Source organism: Erythrolamprus reginae, chromosome 1 (genome assembly GCF_031021105.1).
Source record: "Erythrolamprus reginae isolate rEryReg1 chromosome 1, rEryReg1.hap1, whole genome shotgun sequence".
Lineage (NCBI taxonomy): Eukaryota > Metazoa > Chordata > Lepidosauria > Squamata > Dipsadidae > Erythrolamprus > Erythrolamprus reginae.
In genome coordinates, this window is record NC_091950.1 from 323,765,177 (window position 1) to 323,785,076 (window position 19,900).

A 19,900-nucleotide genomic window follows, 5' to 3' on the forward strand; every position below is an offset into this window, starting at 1 on the left:
GAGCTTTGCCCTGTTTCATGACTTTTCTTGCCACGATTATTAAACGAATCACTGCAGTTGTTGAAGTTAGTAACACAGTTATTAAGTGAATTTGGCTACCCCATTTGTCTTTTCTTGCCGGAAACTTACAAAATGTAATCACATGATACCAGGATGCTGTGACCATCATAGATATGAGTCAGTTGCCAGGTGTCTGAATTTTGACCACACGGCCATGGGAATACTACAACAATCATATGTGTGAAGTACATCCATAAGTGTTCTCAGTCATCCAGGTCATGGTTGTCCCAAAGGTGCAGGAATGGAATCCTTCTATTCCCCATCATTCAGTCAGATCTGAAGAAGCTTCTTGGATGAGAAGTGAAACATTTTCAAAGAAAAATCAGAAAGTCCAGTTGCTTCTTGAAAAAGCACCTTTGGAACAGCCATAAATCACTTTTTCAGGGCCGTTTAGTGACTCTGAACTAAATGAACAGTTGTAAGTTGAGGACTACTAGCAAATATGTTTACAAATATTTGCAAATAAACAAAATAAGGCACAATGACTCCAGCATTACTGGAGTTTATTGAACTAATACCACTATCAAGTTAGGTGTGAAAGAAATATTGCTGTCTCATTTTTGACTCTTGCCTACAAGGCATATTATGTCCACCAGCTCCATTTAGCAGTTTGAACAGAAATTGTTTTGGCTTCATAGATAATGTGAGGCCTATTTTCCAAATATTAAAAAAAGGCCTTAGTTTCAAAACTAACATTTTTAGTTAATAGATTTGTCATGAACGCTCAGTGCAACCTGTGTAAATCAATCCAATATTTGAAAGCAATGTAAAATCTACCCTTTTCTTCATTGCAAAAGAGTTATTTTCCCGGGGGTGGGGTGGGGGGGGTATATGGTAAATGACCATGACAAATCTAATAACAATGACACCTTCACAGCTGTCCTGAAATCATCTACATGAGTTAGTTAAGTGAGATAAGGTAACAATAGGTTTGTACTCATTTGTAATCAAAACTAAGGGAGTAAATACTGAATGACCTCTAAATCCAAATAAATAAACTTTAAGAGAAAAATACACCACAATGTCATGTTTAAATTATTTTAAAACTGAACGCTCTTTGTAAAACTATACCAATACCCTTTTCTACACTAAAAACACCTACACATTCTTAGTGGTTTTTCAAATACTTCCTTCCATAAATGGTTTCCATTCCAACCCAATGCTATGGGAAATAATTGGGACAGACACAATTTTGTCTACCAGTGTTTTAACATAGCAAACTGTTTTAACAACATTGTCATTTATCAGAACTCAACCTTTATAACACAAACATCATCAAACCGGTTCAACCTAGACCCACCATGATGCTCCAGAAGTCTGCAGGGTTTTAACTTTAAACACCACTTTGGTTAACAGCTATTCAGTCTTTTTTTTCCTCAAAAGAAAAGATATATTCATTCAGTTTATACCATTGTCACTCAAAAGGCATATCCATGATATCTGGTGCCAATCTGTGTCAAGGACATCAAGACTGCAGCAATTAAGGCAAGGATAACTCAAAACGGCACTGAGGTTTTTATAATTGGGATTGTACCCAGAATAGTGATATCTGTGGTGAACCAGAAAAACGGGAAAAAAGCCTTCTCTTTCCTTAGAGCTGTGTTTTCCGCAGGCACTTGCAAGTTGCATAGTTTTGAAGCAGAATGACACCTTCCCCATCTTCCTTGTCCAGAATTGTAGCTTGGAGGTTTTATCTCTCAGTGCTACAAAGCCTCCACATCTGAGTAACTGCAAAGCATCTGAATAAATGAAAGGCCACCTGACCTTAGGCCAAAGCAGAGATTGCTTCTGCCCATAATCCATTTGATTTCACATTAGCAGTGACTCCTGAAGTTCTCAACCTGGACTGATTTCTCTGGAGGTCTAGTTGGAAGTTCTCTCCATGGGCAGGTATTTTGTTTCGTGTTTTAAAACATCTTGAGATCTTCTCTGCCTCTCCATTAACTCCCCGTTCCTTCCCCCAGTTCCACCAGTGAACCTGAGATAGCAACATCAGGAAAAAAGAAGAATTCCCTGTAGGAGTGGGGGAAATAAAATACATAGTCACTAAATAACTCTTTAGGAAACAGATCCCTGTGACTGGAGAATAAAGGAAGGCACTTGATGAGACATTCAGCCGCTTTCCATCCAATCTACTCAATGAGTCAATAACCTCAACCTTGTGATCCAGCTAACCAGCAAAGAGGGTTCTGTGGAGGAAGATTTCGTGGACGTGGTCACAGGCGGCCTTTTAGGAGCATCCTCCTGGAAAGGGATGGTTGCGCTGTTGTGCAGATCCACGTTAACAAAACACCTGCTTCCCCTGATATAATCAGCGCCTTTTACAAACTGTTTTTCCGCTACTGGTCTAGGAAACGGATGTTGCAAAGGGGAGTTTTCTTCAATAATGGGTGGGATTCTTTCATTGCTGAAGTATCGGCAAAGGGCATTTTCAGCTGGAAAAGCAAGCAGAAAAGTCTTATAAGAATTTGCATTCAAAAAGTTCGCAAAGACTAAGCAGCTTTTAACATTATGCTACTCTCCAGCAGACATGTAAAAATGATTTTCTGTCTGTTGTGCAGGAGGAATATACTCTGCATTTTTTAAATGCTGACATTCTTTTTCTTAATCCACTAAAACCTTAATAATCAGGAACAGCACTGGGCCAAATTTAAGTTAACGAGTAAAGTTTCTACTTTAGGAATTAATAAACTATACATAAATGCATCCATTCTTAAAATTCCACTGTTGTTTCCTTTAGGAAAGAAAATAAAGCTAATAAGGGATAAACTGAAACACACAAATTGCAAGGGGAATGTTTAACCCCTCAGTCTTTCTTTTGGAACTCTCATTTACCACTATTTATATCTCCATGTCTTTTCCTTCTAAACAGGCTTCTGAAATACAGCAAACTGAGATTGCTTCAAAATCTGACACAGATAGAGTGATGTAATGATGCACACTTGCATCCTAATGTTTGCTGCAAGCATGCAAGTCACACTTTATGAATTAAGGTGCATGTTTTGGACCTGACACATACAAATATATATACACATCCCTTGCAAAGACCAACGTTCTGACAAGCTCTAGGACAGTGTTTTTCAACCAGTGTGCCACGAGACATGGTCAGGTGTGCCGCGAAGAAGGAAGCTCAGGTTTCGGTCTCGCAACTTTTTGCTGAGAGAGAGAGAGAAAGAGAGAAAGTAAGCAAGAGAGAGAGAAAGAGAGAGAGTGAGAGAGAAAGTAAGAGAGAGAGAAAAGAGAGAAAGACAGAGAAAGAAAGAGTGAGAGAGAAAGAAAGAGAGAGAGAAAGAGAAAGAAAGAGAGAGAGAGAAAGAAAGAGAGAGAGAAAGAAAGAAAGAGAGAAAGAAAGAAAGAGAGAAAGAGAAAGAAAGAAAAAGAGAAAGAAAGAAAGAAAGAAAGAAAGAAAAGGAGAGGAAGGGAGAGAGAGAGAAATGAGCAAAAAGGGGAGGAAAAAAAGAGAAATGAGAAAATGATTGAGACAGAGAATGAGAGGAAAGAGAGAGAAACAAAAGAGAGAGAGAAGTGACTCTTGATTTAAAGCATATGATAAAAAGCACCCAAAGAATAAGAGAGAAAAAAACCCCACCCCTCACCTGTTTTTGGAAAGGGTTCCAGAATGTGTACACACACCCACACACACAAGGGGGGGAGGAAACAGGGATGGAAAAAGAGAAGAGAGTGTCTTAGGGTGTCATTTTGTGTCATTTTAGTTGGTGGTGTGCCCCAGGATTTTGTAAATGTAAAAAATGTGCTGTGGCTCAAAAAAGGTTGAAAATCACTGCTCTAGGAGACCGGCATTTTCCTATTTCAACCCAGTACTTAGGTTTTGCTAGCTGCAAACATTTTAAACATTTTTTTACCAACAATGGAATGTCCCAACTCAGTATTCATCTCAAATGAAACATTAAAACCAGCATTTGTGCAGAAATCCACAAGTTCAGCTAGGCTAAGGGCCACAATATGGGTGACGTTAAACTATATTGTGATTTCATCTAAGCTTCATTAAAATTAAACATAGGTCTTGATGCGATTACTCTCCAATCAAGCATTTCATAATTTCCTCAAGCTATCACATTAAAAATTAAAATTTGGTAAGCATTTCCAGAGGTGTCTGATGCATACACCCAGCGCTTTCAAGAGCCACAGGCAGCCAGGGTTGTGCGGTTTACTCTCAGTCAGTGTTCCCTCTAATTTTTTTGGGGGGTGGGCGGAAAAATATAGTGTCTGAGCGGCAGTCCCTTCGGGACTGGGCGGCACAGAAATAATAAATAAACAAACAAACAAACAAATAAGCAAACAAACAAACAAACAAACAAACAAAAAACCCACCCTGCTTTGCCTCAGATAATTTCAAAATAAAATACTGTACTGTGTGTCTATAACAGTGAACTCATAATAGGGCAACTCTATCGATATCAAAATGCCACTTAAATAGTTGAGCTAGTTTCAAACTAGATTTTGATTTTCTTTCTCTCTTCCTTACTCCCATTCTTTTTCTTTTTCTTTTCCTTCCTCTCTTTTTTCTATCTCTTTCTCTCTCTTCCTCTCTTTCTCCTTCCCTCTCACTCTTTCCCTCTCGGCTTCTGGGCAGGTTTGGAAAACTCTGAGTTGATGATGATTTTTAAGTGAGTGATTGCTCACTGCTCAGCTTAGAGGGAACTATGCTCTCAGTATTATAATAACAGGTTATTATATTAATATCTGGAGTATAAAGTATCATCGAAAGCACCTCTCCTATTAGATTAACATAATGTAAACTGAGAGTCAAATATTGCTTTGACATTTGACATAACCATGTGTAGTTTGCTGACCCCGGGGAAACTATCTGATTAAATAAATATGATGCCTGTGTTCTCTGCTTGACAAATGCAGAGAGGGAAATCTAACATTAAACTGCAAAGTGGACCATAAGCAGACATCCTCACTGGGAAAAGCAATTGAACTTCAACAAGTTCCTTACCTTTTCTCCCCATCGCTCTCGGCTTAGAGAAAGGTTCTGCAGCTCCTGACCAGTTTCCATCAGCAGGCATAGACAGTGGGCGAGGCTTTCCTAAAAACCACAGATAGTGTTTATTTAATTTAATTTAATTTAATTTAATTTAATTTTTTTATTATTTTTTTATTTTTTTATTTTTTTATTTTTTATCTATTTATCTATTTATCTGTTTATCTATTTATTATTTATTAGTTTGTTTGTTTGTTTGTTTGTTTATTTATTAGATTTGTATGCCGCCCCTCTCCGTAGACTCGGGGCGGCTAATAACAGTAAAAAGACAGTATGAACAAATCTAATATTAAAAGTAATGTAAAAAACCCCAATTTAAGAAACCAATCATACATACAGACATACCATGCATAAATTTTATAAGCCTAGGGGGAAGGAATATCTCAATTCCCCCATGCCTGACGACAGAGGTGGGTTTTAAGGAGCTTACGAAAGGTAAGGAGGGTGGGGGCAACTCTGATATCTGGGGGGAGTCGACATTGTTTAGTCGACGGGACCTGGAGAAGCCCAACTCTGTGGGACCTAATCGGTCGCTGGGATTCGTGCGGCAGAAGACGGTCCTGGAGATATTCTGCTCCGATGCCATGAAGGGCTTTATAGGTCATAACCAACACTTTGAATTGTGACCGGAAACCGATCGGCAACCAATGCAGACTGCGGAGTGTTGGTGTGACATGGGCATATTTAGGAAGGCCCATGATAGCTCTCGCACCTGCATTCTGCAAGATCTGAAGTTTCCAAACACTTTGTTACTGCAAAGATATTATTTTAAGTTATGTGTAGGCTCTTGGTGCTTTTTCAGCCTGGTTGTTTTCTTGCAGACATTTAATTATCAGGCTAGGTAACATCATCAGGACAAGAGGGAAATATTTTTCCCTTGATGATACAAGAACCCAACACTTCAACTCTGAGCTACGTACTCTCCTCCATGTGATCTGTGCGATGACAATTACAGCGAGAAGACAACTTTAAACAAGTTTGTCTAACTCCAGCAGCTCCCATCAAGAGACCACTGGATTCTCACAAGCAAGAGCTCTTTACTTCTTAATATCTAAAGTTAGACTACTTCAGTATATGGAGGTATATTTTAAATTAACAAAATTCATTGATATTGATTTACTAGTCATTAGTAAACTGCAGATGACCTGATAAATATTTTTTTCATTTATTACATTAATGTGTACGCTATCCTAGTTAGCCTACAGCAAATAACATAATAAAAATATATTAAAAACAATTATGTCTACTCAGTCCCTCAGGCGCCACAGCTTGAAATCATTCCCAGATCTGAAAAATCCCATGCAACGCAAAGTGAAATGAATGATTTTATACATACAGAAAAATCTAGTTAATATATGAGAGCGGTCTGCAGGAGAGTCCTTCCGTCTGTTCTTGGCCAACAGGGAGCAAATAACCTTAAACAGAGCCATTGGATGAATTTCTATGCATGCAATAAGTGTGGAGAAGTGTGACTTTCTCCACTCTTATCACCACAGCCCAGACTTAAACAGGGGCATGCATTTGTATTCAATAATTTTCATATTTCAACTTCTGCCACCATTACGGCACATCTTCCTGCAGTTGTTGTTTCTCATGATTCCTTGGTAAGCCACTCATTCTACTCTATCTCCATATGTCTGGACTTGTATGGTACAACTGTCTTCTGAGATCAGTAAAATGAGGACCTAGATTGTTGGGGACAATATGCTGGCTCACAGAAGGTTGTAAAGCACTGTGAAGCAGTATATAAGTCTAAGTGCTATTGCTATTAAATGATCCATGCATCTGAGATGGACCAATTTAACTGATCCTCTACTTTTGTCTCTTTGGTAGAGGGTAAGAATCATGTTGAACTAAATTTCAGCAACATGATTTTGCAGGTCTACTCAGAAACAGACTGATAGGATCAATGGGAATTGTTCGTATGTCATTGAGCATAAGGCTGCAAATGAAAAGTTATAAACTGCAGGTACATAGCGGAGCTTGTATTTTAAAAACCTTGTATTTTTCATAATACAGTGATACCTTGTCTTACAAACTTAATTGGTTCCAGGACGAGGTTCTTAAGGTGAAAAGTTTGTAAGACGAAATAATGTTTCCCATAGGAATCAATGGAAAAGTGATTAATGCGTGCAAGCCCAAAACTCACCCCTTTTGCCAGCCGAAGCGCCCGTTTTTGCGCTGCTGGGATTCCCCCGAGGCTCCCCTCCATGGGAAACCCCACCTCCAGACTTCTGTGTTTTTGCGATGCTGCAGGGGAATCCCAGCATCGCAAAAACAAGTGCTTCATTGGCAACAGAAGTCCGGAGGCGGGGCATCCCAGCGAGGGGAGCCTCAGGCGAATCCCAGCAGCGTAAAAACGAGCGCTTCGCTGGCAACAGAAGTCTGGAGGCGGGGTTTCCCAGCGAGAGGAGCCTCAGGGGAATCCCAGCAGCGCAAAAACGGGTGCTTCGCTGGCAACAGAAGTCCGGAGGTGGGGTTTCCCAGTGAGGGGAGCTTCAGGGGAATCCCAGCAGTGCAAAAACGGGTGCTTCGCTGGCAACAGAAGTCCGGAGGCGTGGCATCCCAGCAGCGGCAGTGGGTTTGTAAGGTGAAAATAGTTTGTAAGAAGAGGCAAAAAAAATCTTAAACCCAGGGTTTGTATCTCAAAAAGTTTGTATGACGAAGCGTTCGTAAGACGAGGTATCACTGTACAGTATTTCCATCAGTTACATATTCTCTACATTTTAGACTTCTAAAAAGGAAGAGTTTTTCAAATACTCTTTTAAAAAGGTGGGGGTTAACTCTCGGAAGAAGAAAAACCAAATCTGAGTTCAGAGTGTGTTCTTACCGTAAGATGGAGTTTTCTCCCTCATTTTTGCTAGTGGAATATTTGTCTCTCTTTGATAGGCAGGCAATGGATCAGAATCTATCAGCGTAAACCTTCGTCTTCTACACTCCTGATCAAGGAAAGAATTGGGAGATTCTGCACCTTTAGAACCAGGGAGAGGCTGTCTAGGTTTATTGCCTCCTCCATAAATGAAGTTCCCCTTCTCGTCCCTGAAAAGATATTAGATACAATTAGCAACATAAACAAAGGGCCTGCAACCCTGAACCCTGAACAATTCTAATGCTATTCAGTTGCCACCTGAAAAGAATAAACAAAGAAGAAAAATAAAAAGAACTCGGAGTTCCTTTTGTATGCTGCAATTTTGCAAGCTGTAGGAAAAAGTAGAAAATGTGGGACAGCCCCAGAATTATATTTTCTTCTTTTCTGTTTACTTTATAAAGTCCCTAGATTTTATGGTGCAAGCCACAGCATGTTTAAAGATAACTCAAGATATTATCACGTAGTACTCAGACAGGCGGCTGAATAAATCTCTGTGATCAGAAGAATGGCCTAAGTATTCTGCAATTCAATTGTTCTTCCCTAATATTGGCAGCAACTCAATAAATCATGCAAGAGGTCTGACTCATAATTTTTCAATAAATTACACAATGAGAACCTATGTATCATTTCCTAATTTATACCGAGCAGACGAACTCAATTTAAGCTTCCTTTAGTGTTCTATTAATGTTATATAAGATTTCTTTTAAACAAGGGAATTACTGGTTAGTACTCCTGTCAAGTATTTCAAGGATTTTTAAAAAAAAAAATAAGACCCTTATTCTTTTTATAGGAAGAAATGCTGTGCATTTTTCCAACAGTATCTTTAAGATGGCTTACTTTTTCCTTTTACAATATGTAAAAAACCCAAAAAAACCAATATTCAAAACCAATTAAAATGACATCCCAAGCTAGCAAATTCAAGTAATAAATAAAAAGTTGAAAAGGAAAGACAAAATGATTTATTATCAAAAGCTGGAACGGATGAAGCCGTTTCAACAAATCATTTAGAGATGTCATAGAACTACTCCATAAGATTGATTCTGACATCTTACATTTATTTTTAATTATTGCTGAATATCCAGGTGAGAATATCCATATGCAGAGTAAAACAATATTTAAAGAGTAATTTGCTTCTGGGGACATGGATGATTGAACTAGACGTTCCCCCCTCCCACTCATAGGACGGGAAATGTATTTGACAAATCTCTGAAGAGCAGAATTTGGAATGGAGTGTTCAGCATGTAGACTTTTTCTCCAAAGCAAAAGATTTCAATTGAAGCTTCACTATATTGCAAGTGTTGTGCATGAATAGTGCGCTTAATGTAAATCTCCACACTAACACCAGAAGACAATAATCACTTTGCACTTTTAGTGACTTTTGCATGGCTATTTTGGCTCCCAATTCAGTCTTAGCATACAGCATTCTGTATCTCAGAGGCATCTGGAAGACGGGTGATCAGTAAGTCAGGATGGCAGGCATCCCCGTGTGATCAAAGTTCCACTCCCAGGATAGAAGTGGGACCTTCTAACAGTCTTCCCAGTAAAATGGACAGGAAAAACAGAATCCAGCAAGTCTAAAAGTAGAAACTGCCTACTGCCACTTTTACCTGTTTGATCCACTAGATCAGTGATGGCAAACCTGTGGCACAGGTGGCACGCAGAGCCATATCTACCAGCACGTGAGCTGTTGCCCTAGTTTGGCTCCAACATGCATGTGCATGCCGGCCAGCTGTTTTTCGGCTTACACAGAGGCTCCGGAAGGGCATTTTCAGATTCTGGAGGGTCTCTGGGGGGATGGGGAAGGACATTTTTGCTCTCCCCAGGCTCCAGGAAAGCCTCTGTAGTCTGGGTAGGGTGAAAAATAGGCCTATCAGCCCCCCCTCAGAAGTTGGGAAGCAAGCCATTTCTGGCTTCCAGAGGGCTTCCCCAGGCATTGAATTATGGGTGTGGGCATATGGTGCGTACTCACATGGTTTCGGCACCCGAGGAAAAAAAGGTTTGCCATCACTGCGCTAGATTGTGTTCTTCCTAAGTTTCTCTCTGACCATTAAGCCACTGGGGTATCTTCCCTCTCTTGTCTGATCATTTCCTAGGCAAGACTTCTTCCCCCTTGTTCCTCAAGGTCATCTACGCATTCCACTACACCATCTCTTCTGCAACCATGCTCACATCTTGGATTTCTGACATGTCCTAAGAATGCCCTTCCTGCTTTTTCTCCATTCTGAAAAGCAAAACCAATGCTAGCTCTAAACGTAAACGATTTAAAACATTTACCAGTGAAGAGATGCAGAGGCATTTGCATCTCTTTTTATTGGCACATGCTTTTTTAAAATTTGAGTATAAATAAACGTGGCCCCCACTTAAATCTACTGCAATCGGGACACTACAAATGTTCACGTTCTTTGAGCCTTGATGAAGCAACTGAAGTCATTTCAGCTGCTGAAAGTTATTTCAGCAACATCATCTGGATTCAAAAGCTTTAGCACAGCCATTTAGAAAAGAGAAATAAAAATGTCTAGTGCCAAGACAGGAACTTTTTAGGAAGCAGAGATACATAATGGACAAAAATTAAAGAGTTTTGGCAAGCACTGCTCCTAACCAGGAGTGAAATTCAGCAGATTCCACAGAACCAGTGGCACCAATTATGTGCAGTTTGGAGAACCGGCAATCCCACCACTGACTGGCCCTGCCCCGCTCCTCCCACTCACTCCTTCTCTCCTCCTTCTCAGGCTCATACATACAGAGCAAGCACGAAAAGGAGGAGAGAAGCAGCCAAACTGAATGCTAGAAGTTTTGGGCAAACTTTTCTGTCAGTTCTGTGGACGTGGCTTGGTGGAGTGATGAAGCCCCACCTTACGTGAGTGACATCAAGATGGACCCCAACCAAGCCACGCCCACAGAACCAGTGGGGGGGGAATTTAAATGACACTCCTGCCCCTAACCAAGTGATACATCTTCTACTTAAGATTTTCTAGGAATTTCTCTTTGTAGCAAAAAACTGTGCTATAATTCTATTGACAAAGACTTTTTCAGATAATAGAAAATAACAGTGTGCCATACATTTAAAAGCTCAAAATTGTATGAAATACACAGTAAATCCGGACTGCAACAAAGTCATTCATCTGGAGAATGAATGCAAAATAGCCGGATAATAATGAGCGGCTCTTTTAAGTAATATGTAGCTGCTGGCATACCGAGGTGCATAGGGAACAGCTGGCGGTGGAGGTATGTAAAGATCCAGAATGGCTGGTTTCTCTTTCTTTAGTGATGTCTCCTTGGTGTTTTCTGATGACTGAGCTGGGTGTAGGCTGGTCTACAGGGAGAAGATACAACAGCTCTTAAGTAATTTTAAAACTACAAAATGCGGTCAGGCCAGTTCCTCTACCATATGCTTACATTATTCTCCATTCCCTATTTTTATCTGATTCACTGGAAACTGGAAACAATGATTTCTTTAAATACTTTATTTTAGGATAATAATTCTTGGAATTTTATTGTATGCTAACTACCTAGTAATTCTTGGAATTTTATTGTATGCTAACTACCTAGTATTGTTGACAATAAGAACATGCACAATACAGTAATACCTTGGCTTACGAACTTAATTGGTTCCAAGACGAGGTTCATGAGGTGAAAAATTCGTAAGATGAAACAATGTTTCCCATAGGAATCAATGGAAAAGCCAATAATGTGTGCAAGCCCATTAGGAAAAACCAAAACATTAAGGCTTTTTTTTTTTTAAAAAAAAGTGGCGGGCAGATGAAGCTGAGGCGAACGGAGTGGAGGGAGGGACAGCGAAAGGTGGCAAGGGGTGGCAGTCCCCAGGAAGCAAGGCGAAAAGAGCCTTTCTTAAGCTCCATGAGTCTTTCCCTCCCGTTTTTGCCCACCCCATCCTGCTCATTTTCCCCACACCTTTCTCCTCTCTTGAGCACAATGAGTTCCTCCCGTTTTTGCCCACCCCGTCCTACTCATTTTCCCCACACCTTTCTCCTCTCTTGAGCTCCATGAGTCTTTTCCCCATGCAGTTTGGAAGAGGGGAGTTTGTTGCTGGGATTCAAAGCAGCGCTGGCAAAAATGAAGGGAATTGAGGAGCCTCAGGGAAATCCTGGCGGTTGCTCGGGTTCGTAAGGTGAAAATAGTTCGGAATAAGAGGCAAAATAATCTTAAACACTGGGTTCGTATCATGAACAGTTTGTATGAAGAGGGGTTCGTAAGATGAGGTATCACTGTATTTAAAAAATAAATACCCCCTTCCACACATTGGTGACTTTTATTTTTTATATTCTATCATATTGGAATTAGGTTTGGCCAAAATCTTTAAGCCAAACGGAAATACAGAAGCAGTTTTGGGAATTACTGTTGTATACAGAATTGCTTTAAAACATTAGGCACAAATTAAGAATTAAGCATTGGGCAGAAGTTTAGGTTCCACCCTGCTAGAGACAGATGCTGTCTGTGGATGGTTTAAGATAGTTCATCAACATGGAAGCCATTTCCCAATGTGACTTTTCCCCAAACTTTAAGCATTCAGGTGATTAATTTCACAGGGTGATTCAGTTAGATTCTAAGTATTTCCCCTTCATATGATTCAGATCATAAATAACTTGCAGAAGAGTATAGATTTTGTTCCACTTATATATATAAGAGCTGGGGTGGCGCAGCAGGTAGAGTGCAGTACTGCAGGCCACTGAAACTGACTGTAGATCTGTAGGTCAGCGGTTCAAATCTCATCAAAGGCTCGAGGTTGACTCAGCCTTCCATCCTTCCAAGGTGGGTAAAATGAGGACCAGGATTGTGGGGGGCAATATGCTGGCTCTGTTAAAAAGTACTATTGCTAATATGTTGTAAGCCACCCTGAGTCTAAGGAGAAGGGTGGCATAAAAATTGAATAAATAAAATAAATAAAAGGGATAAGATGTTCCAAAGAGTAGCCGCAACATGGATTAATACTGTTGAAGAAAACAAGATACTGGTGTTGTTTTTAAGATGCACCATTTTCTTTCTTAGAGATATTAAATTCCCCATTGCCTTGCCATTATCTGTTTATACCCCAAAGAAATTCTCTTAAAAAAAAAAGTTTAATCCCTGTATCGTCCACACCCTTTTTCACTCCCAGGTTTCACAATGCTTCTAATTTTGCTATTATCAGCAATTGGCACTTCAAAGGGAAACAGCATAATTCAGATAGACTATAGAGATTAATCTTCAACAAATGCAATATTTGGTCACAGTTTTTCTACTCTGCAACTATCCACAGTTATTTCCTGAATTCAACTTTTCCAAAGGAGTATAAACAATTCAGCTCAAATAGCCTTTTAGATATCCACCCCAGTTAAGAATGTCCTGGGAGTCAAGGAAAAACAATATTATTCCCTATTCTTTTATTTCTTTTGTGCAGTAAAAAGAGATTACTATAAAAGGAGATTTCCCAAATTCATTTAATTTTTTTTAAAAAAAATGGCTGAGAAACTATTTTGATAAAATCAAATTATTAGTTTTTGGTATTATTTATTTATAAACATACACACACATAAACATACACACACATAAACATACACACACTAATTACAGTGGAACCTCGACATACGAGCAGCTCTACTTACGAGCTACTTGAGATAAGAGCTGGGAGGGGAGCGACATTTTTGTTTGCCTCTCGAGCTCACATTCGGGATACGAGCGCCAAGGAGCTGTCTCCTGAAGCCGAACGCTAACTTCCGCGTTCGGCTTCAGGAGACAGCTCCTTGGCGCTCGTATCCCGCGTGTTTTAAAAGGTTGCAGCCGGCCTGGGGGGCTTGGGGTGGGGTGCTGGCAAGCCCCCCAGGCCGGCTGCAACATTTTAAAACACGTGCGCCGCTTCGCAGCTGTCTCCTGAAGCCGAACGCTAACTTCCGCGTTCGGCTTCAGGAGACAGCTGCGAAGCGACGCGGGTGTTTTAAAACGTGGCAGCCGGCCTGGGGGGCTCGGGGGCTTCCCGCGTTTTTCCTCTTCCCGCCGCCGCATTCGAGCCCGAGAGGGGGAAAGAGAAGAATGGAGAGAGAGCCGCGGCACACCGACACACGCGCGGCTCTCTCTCCATTCTTCTCTTTCCCCCTCTCGGGCTCTGAATGCGGCGGCGGGAAGAGGAAACGAGGCAGTCCCGGATCGCTTGCTTCCCCGTCCAGAAAGCCGGCTGCCTGGGAAGCAAGCGATCCGGGACTGCCTCGTTTCCTCTTCCCGCCTGCCGCATTCGGAGCCCGAGAGGGGGAAAGAGAAGAATGGAGAGAGAGCCGCGCGCCAGAGCCGGACGCCGCTGCCGCCTCAACAGCAGCCACGGGAGGGGAATCGCAATCACACCGACACACGCGCGCGACTCCCCTCCCGTGGCTGCTGTTGAGGCGGCAGCGGCGTCTGGCTCCGGCGCGCGGCTCTCTCTCCATTCTTCTCTTTCCCCCTCTCGGGCTCCAAACGCTCCTGTCCTGGCTAAATCGTGTGGCAGCAAACATGCTTTGGGGGTTTGGCTGGGGGGGAGGGAGTTAGGAAGGTGCAAAGCATGCTTGCTCCCACGGGAAAGGGAAAAGGCGGCGGCTTAAGCCCTTCCCTGTGCTTCAGAAGCCGCTGACGATGCGATGCTTTTCCGGGCAGCCGGCTTGCTGGTCGGAGAAGCGAGCGATCCGGGAGTCCAGGAGGGGGAGAGAAAGAGAAAGAGAGAGGGGGGAGAGAGAGAAAGAGAGGGATAGAAAGAGAGTGAGAGATGCTCAGTGAGCCTTTCTTTGAAGTTGCCTTTCTTTCTTGCTTGCTTTCTTGCTCTTTTTCTTTCTCTCTTTTACCTTCCCTTCCTCTATTTCTTCTTTTCTTTCTCCTTCCCACCTTCTACCCTCCCTCCCTTCACTCATTCCTCTCTTACTCTCCCCTTTCATAAGTTCCAGGGATCGATCGTGAAGGAGAAAGAGAGGGAGAGATCTGGATCCCCCCCCCCCCCCGATCGTGTGCGTGTTTTGCAATCCGAGGCTACGGCGCATTTTCAGAACTGGGTTAGCTTGTGCGAGGGTGGCCGGCCGCACGTGATGGGAAAAGGTCTGGGAAGGCTTTGAATCTATGAGGAGGGAGGGAGAGCGTAGTTAGGATTCTCGAATAGGCACCTCTGATTGGGTTTAATTTGATAGATTGATAGATGAAGCCCTCTGCCCTCTCCAAACGCATCTGGCTAACGGGGCGATTACCTCCCGGCTTCTTACACCCGCCGGAGTTCGGGATGGGGTGGGACGGAGGGACCGGTATGAAGCGAGTGACCTATTCCAGGACTGCAGAGGCGTTTCGCCCCCCCAAGACTGTCTCGTGTTAAGGTTTTAAGGGGAGGCTTTTTATTTCTCTTTCATTCTCTTTCTTGCTTTCTTTCTTGCTCTTTTTCTTTCTCTCTTTTACCTTCCCTTCCTCTATTTCTTCTTTTCTTTCTCCTTCCTACCTTCTTCCCTCCCTCCCTTCCTTCAGTCCTTCCTCTTACTCTCCCCTTTCATAAGTTTCCTTGCTTCCTTCCTCTGTTCCTGTCCCTTCCCCCTTTCTTTCTTTCTTTCTTTCTTGCTCTTTTTCTTTCTCTCTTTTACCTTCCCTTCCTCTATTTCTTCTTTTCTTTCCCCTTCCTACCTTCTTCCCTCCCTCCCTTCCTTCAGTCCTTCCTCTCTTACTCTCCCCTTTCATAAGTTTCCTTGCTTCCTTCCTCTGTTCCTGTCCCTTCCCCCTTTCTTTCTTTCTTTCTTTCTTTCTTGCTCTTTTTCTTTCTCTCTTTTACCTTCCCTTCCTCTATTTCTTCTTTTCTTTCTCCTTCCCACCTTCTTCCCTCCCTTCCTCCCTTCACTCATTCCTCTCTTACTCTCCCCTTTCATAAGTTTCCTTGCTTCCTTCCTCTGTTCCTGTCCCTTCCCCCTTTCTTTCTTTCTTTCTTTCTTTCTTGCTCTTTTTCTTTCTCTCTTTTACCTTCCCTTCCTCTATTTCTTCTTTTCTTTCTCCTTCCCACCTTCTTCCCTCCCTCCCTCCCTTCACTCATTCCTCTCTTACTCTCCCCTTTCATAAGTTTCCTTGCTTCCTTCCTCTGTTCCTGTCCCTTCCCCCTTTCTTTCTTTCTTTCTTTCTTGCTCTTTTTCTTTCTCTCTTTTACCTTCCCTTCCTCTATTTCTTCTTTTCTTTCTCCTTCCCACCTTCTTCCCTCCCTCCCTCCCTTCACTCATTCCTCTCTTACTCTCCCCTTTCATAAGTTTCCTTGCTTCCTTCCTCTGTTCCTGTCCCTTGCCCCTTTCTTTCTTTCTTTCTTTCTTTCTTTCTTGCTTGCTTGCTTTCTTTCTTGCTCTTTTTCTTTCTCTCTTTTACCTTCCCTTCCTCTATTTCTTCTTTTCTTTCTCCTTCCCACCTTCTTCCCTCCCTCCCTCCCTTCACTCATTCCTCTCTTACTCTCCCCTTTCATAAGTTTCCTTCCTTCCTTCCTCTGTTCCTGTCCCTTCTCTCTTTCCTTCCTTCCTTCCCACCCTCCGTCCATTCATTCACCCATTCCTCTCTTGATCGCTTAAAGCCGGTCCCTGGTGCAAAAAGGGTTGGGGACCTCTGTCCTACAGGATTGGGTGGCAGAGAAGTTGAACATATGTAAATTTAAAAGTTTAAGAAAGTTTACAAGTTAAGTGAAAGAAACTTCATTATTCATTTATATGTACATGTACATTTCTTCATTAAAAACATGTCTTTCTGCATAATTTAGACTAACTTTGTGAGTTTTTTGAGGGCTGGAACCAATTAAAATTATTTACATTAATTCCTATGGGGAAAAGTCGTTCGAGATAAGAGCTGCTCGACTTAAGAGCCCAGGTCCGGAACGAATTAAACTCGTATCTCGAGGTACCACTGTATACTAATATATTTCAGTACATTTCAAAGAGCCAGTACATTCCATATTTTTTCCAATGTGAAAACTGTATTTATGACAACATTTCTATCCTACTCTAGGTTTGTAAAAGCTAAGGTAGTTCACATAATAGCAAAATATAATTAAAAACTTCTGTCACACATGACCAATCATGGATACAGGTATATGTATTAGCTAGATAAATAAATGAATGAATGAAAAAGGGTATAGGTAAAGGGGAAACAAAAATTTTGTGTAACTTCATATTACCTGTACAAGTGGTGGTTTCCACCTCAGATTTTTAAGTGGTGCAGGGGTAAAATTAAAAGATCCTGTATGACGTTTCTTTACTAGTAGAGTAACTCCAGAAGGATTCTCACGGAGCTTTCTTACTAGATTCTTCAATTGCCATCCCACCTTTTAAATACACAACATATAAATTGTCTCATTAAACCCAATTTAAAGAAATGAATTAAAAATAAGGGCATCTTCAATACATAAGAATAATGTATATGGTCTTCTCCTTTAAGATGAAATGACATACAGTATATGGCCTTCTCCTTTAAAATGAAACAGTTATGGATAAATAGGATATCACTAGTCTTAGCTATATTGTTGCTGTGAATCTCTTGGATATCAAATGTTAAATGGCTTTAGAGCAGCGGTCCCCAAACTACGGCCAGGGGGCCACATGCAGCCCGCTGAGGCCATTTATCTGACCCACGGGTCTTTTCCACGCCCGCACTGGAAAAGCAGTGAGAATGTCCCCCTCAATCTCATCTCACCCGAGGGTAAAATAAGGCTTGCCGAAAGCTGACCTGGGCACAACATACACACATACACGCACACACCCGCCGCCTCCTCCTCCTCTTTGAGTTGCTAGCTCCCGTTTTCTGAATGGGGATTGAATGGGAGTCCAGGGTCAGAGGGTGGAGGCTTGTCAGGTGAGTCCTCCGCGGGGAGAGAAGAGGGTGGGTGAAAGAGGGAAAAGAGAGAGAAGTGGAAAGAAAGAAAAAGGAAAGAGAAAGGGAAAAGCGAGGGAAAGAGAAGTGGAGAGGAAGGAAGGAGGGAGGGAAGGGAGGAAGGGGGAGAAAGAGAGGGAGAGAGAAAGGGAGGGAGGAAGAGAGATAGCAAGAGAGAGAGTGAGAAAGAGACAGAGGGAGCAAGAGACAGAAAGAAAGCAAGAGAGAGAGAGCATGAGAGAGAGAGAGAAAGAAAGCAAAAGAGAGAGAGAGAGATAAAGCAAGAGAGAGAGAGAGAGAAAGAGAGTGAGTGAGAAAGAAAGAAATAAGGTATGTGCAGTGTGCATAGGAATCTGTTCATAGGTTTTTTTATAGTCCGGCCCTCCAACAGTACGAGGGACAGTGAACTGGCCCCCTGTGTAAAAAGTTTGGGGACCCCTGCTTTAGAGGAAGAACCATTGTGGAACAAATAATGTATCTATGGGGTCTATGTCACCCCAAGCAGGTAGATGTGATTAATTCATGTAGAAGATGAAGTGTTACACCAATAAACTCTCTCCAGATTTTTGGAGGATATATTTCTCTTAACAGACCACTTCCATTGGTTCTATAAACATTCAAGCCATTGGGACATTTTAAGAAGGAAAAACAAAAAAACAAAAACCCAAAACAAAACACCTAGCCCATACCAGAAAAAGTAAGACTTTAATTTTGTCTTTTTTAACTACTATCCATATCATCTTGATCTTTCTTTTTTTTTTAGCAGAGACTATGATTACTCTTAGGCTAGGGGAAGGCAAATAATAAACAGGAAGTAATTCCTCCTATCTTAGGGCAAAGGAGAAATAACCATGGGGATGATGATGGCAATTAAACCTGAATACAACTCCATCCAAATTCCTGTTTCTCCAAAGCCCTTTCTGCGTCTTTCGTTACAATGGAAAGGCACAAAGCATTTTTTGCTTAACTGGCCAAGAATATAATATTTAGTGTTTGTGCTGTTTGACTATATTACTCAAAACTTTGTAGGTTGGCAGACAACCGGCAGAGGCACAAAATTACATAAGGCAGAGTGAAAGTGATGAATAAGAATCCTTTCTTTGAAGTGGAAATGCTGATTTTCCTAAATAGAGATATATTTATTTATAAAGTTTACTATTCATCATAATTGTAATGATTTGTAATTGTAAATATGCCATGAACATTTGTTTCAGCTGATTTAAGTCACACATTTACAACATTCCTTGCATAATGATCTTAGACATTTCATTTGGATAAATTCATAAAACACTTAATAATCCATGAAACGATCTCAGCAGCCAACATTCAAAATGAATATTATTCCTCTGAGTATCTCTAATTTATTTATAAGAAACCACTATTGAAGCCTGTGTTTTTCTTTAACCAAAGTGGTTTGTGACATTTCGATCTTTTTTTAACAGATGGTTTTGCTACTGAACGGATTAAGGTATAAGCAGCGTTTTAGTATAAAAATAAAGGAATACAATAGTATACCAGGCTAAATTCTGGTTCTAAGTGGTATCTTTTGAACTACTTTTGCTGTGATCGTCTACTTACCACTGTCTGCCGGTTCACCTGAATCACTTCATCACCAGCATGGATTTTCTGAGACCGATCAGCAGGAGACTACAATAGTATAAAAACAAAGTGAACAAACATTTCCAATTTAAAATCCTTCAAATGGTACACCATCCTTGGCAGAAGAGCTATATAAATGGAAATGTCTGCAAGAGCTTTTTTTCTGAGCTACAAAGACAGGGCCCCTACAACTAACTAGTCATTAAATAACTAGCCCAGTGTTTTTCAACCAGTGTGCCGTGGCACACTAGTGTGCCGTGAGACATGGTCAGGTGTGCCGTGGAGAAATTAAACATGGGTCCCCAAACTACCGCCCGCCCGCCGGATACGGCCTGCGGAGGCCATTTATCTGGCCTGCCGCCAGCCGCCCCCATCCGAAGATAAACATTTCCCTCACAATCCCTCCAGCTATCAGCGAAAGGAAGAGTGGAGACACAGGGAACGCTCACTGACCAATCACCTTCTAGGATTCATCCCAACCACTAGCGATGAACCAATAGTAGGCCACCTCTCATCCACACCCAGGAAGGTCCCCA

At 41.5% G+C, this 19,900-nt stretch overlaps 1 protein-coding gene across 1 annotated transcript in view; it reads right to left on the bottom strand.

The window, feature by feature from the left end:
* Positions 1–1,250: 1,250 nt before the first annotated feature.
* CNKSR3 (CNKSR family member 3) overlaps positions 1,251–19,900 on the bottom strand; it is a 108,598-nt gene continuing 89,948 nt past the window's right edge. Inside the window, exons 8-13 of the mRNA XM_070733739.1 lie at positions 19,344–19,412; positions 17,074–17,220; positions 11,132–11,250; positions 7,899–8,107; positions 5,024–5,113; positions 1,251–2,495 (exon numbers count right to left, since the gene is read on the bottom strand). Of these exons, the coding sequence (XP_070589840.1) occupies positions 2,197–2,495; positions 5,024–5,113; positions 7,899–8,107; positions 11,132–11,250; positions 17,074–17,220; positions 19,344–19,412 (933 nt within the window). The 3' untranslated portion in view covers positions 1,251–2,196. The remainder of the gene's footprint in view (positions 2,496–5,023; positions 5,114–7,898; positions 8,108–11,131; positions 11,251–17,073; positions 17,221–19,343; positions 19,413–19,900) is intronic.